This window comes from Halyomorpha halys, unplaced genomic scaffold (assembly GCF_000696795.3).
Source record: "Halyomorpha halys isolate HHAL.00 unplaced genomic scaffold, Hhal_1.1 Scaffold322.1, whole genome shotgun sequence".
In the NCBI taxonomy this organism is placed as follows: Eukaryota; Metazoa; Arthropoda; class Insecta; order Hemiptera; family Pentatomidae; genus Halyomorpha; species Halyomorpha halys.
The window spans coordinates 190079-191648 of NW_027104705.1; the positions used below are offsets into that span (position 1 = coordinate 190079).

The 1570-nt window shown below is 28.8% G+C and overlaps 1 protein-coding gene across 5 annotated transcripts in view; it reads left to right on the plus strand.

The window, feature by feature from the left end:
- hgo (homogentisate 1,2-dioxygenase) overlaps window positions 1–1570 on the plus strand; it is a 34400-nt gene that overhangs the window by 27388 nt on the left and 5442 nt on the right. For all 5 annotated transcript variants that reach the window (XM_067053588.1, XM_067053583.1, XM_067053577.1 and 2 more), the window contains one exon: window positions 1006–1229. In XM_067053588.1, the coding sequence (XP_066909689.1) occupies window positions 1006–1229 (224 nt within the window). The remainder of the gene's footprint in view (window positions 1–1005; window positions 1230–1570) is intronic.

A 1570-nucleotide genomic window follows, 5' to 3' on the forward strand; every position in this document is an offset into this window, starting at 1 on the left:
ATTCTCAGATCTCAAATATAGCTATGATGTTTACAAGGTTTAAATTAATAAATTAAATATTAAGTAGATATGAGAATTTTATTTTAAATTACATAACATTATTGACTCTTGAGCAGGTTTTCCAGCCAATCCGAACACAAAGATACTTAGCTATGTTAATAGCTACTTTTAAAAATATAATTAAATCCTAACAAACCGTCTTCTTCCTTCAATTATATAATCTTCTTGGACGACTGGTGATTCTTGATGTATTCTCCTGATTTCAGGAGACGTCAACATTCCCGCTATCAACAAGTGACCTTCTTTGTCTCTTCTCCCTCGATAGTTGATGCGAAACATTGATTGTAGCCTAACCGCTCTAATTCACTTACAATGATTCACGATGTAAATGCTTCATTGATAATTGTTATAATCTTCTATTTCTTCTTGGATTAATTTTTATTCTAATCGTGTTAGAGAAACAACTAAAGTTCAAAACATTTCAATCTACGTACTCAATATTGCAGTAATTCAAACAGACTTCAGAAAGACGTGTGCCGCCATCTTTAATATTTTGAATGGTGTATTTTTACTAGATATTTGACATAAAAATTAGCTAGTTTGCTTTATGGTTCAACAAAACAATATTGATCGTTGATACATAAAATAAAACATAACTAAAACTATCTATACACATTAAAAACAACTATTCATCAAAAAAGAGGATATTACAATATACAATTAATATTGCAGGATTATGCTGATAAAATTACCTTTTAACACCAGTTGTTTTTTTTAAATATTGTTTTCTGTAATTAGTTTTCTATAATTCTTGAAGCCATTTTATCACACTTCCATTATTAACAGTTACTTTTTAGATTTATCAGTAGATACATTGTCTTAAAATGTTAATGTGATAAATTGTGTGAGTTTTAATACTGTGTAAGGGACTCAGTTGAATTTAAATTTTATAAATTACAAAAAATTAAAAATTTAAATACTAAATATTAAATATACAACTTACAGGAGCTAATGGACTTGCATACGCAAAACATTTTCAATATCCAACCGCCAGGTATGAAGAAAAGGAGGAACCGTTCACGATCTTCACTAAATATCAGGGAAGTTTATTCTCCGCGGAACAGAACCACAGCCCCTTCGACGTTGTCGCATGGCAGGGAAATTACGCTCCTTATAAATATAATCTCGAAAGGTTCATGTCAATCAACAGTGTCTCTTTCGATCATTGCGTAAGTTTTATATTCTTATTTCAATTCAGTAACAGGTTATGAACTAACTAATAAAGTGGTTATAATTATATCTTTTATTATAGATTATATTAATTTATTTCCATAGTAGTTTGAAGATTGGAAATATTTATCGTGTGAATATTAAAAAAAATTAAGTAATTAGTTTTGAAAAAGACAGAGTGTCACACAAATTAAATTCAGATTATACATGCCTCTTGGTTATCCATGGCATGATGATTACATGACCCAGTAAATATGATTAAATGAATGATATCATAAATTCATGCTGAAATTATTTTCAGCCATACCTTAATTTACTGTCATTTCATGTTATCTATTAT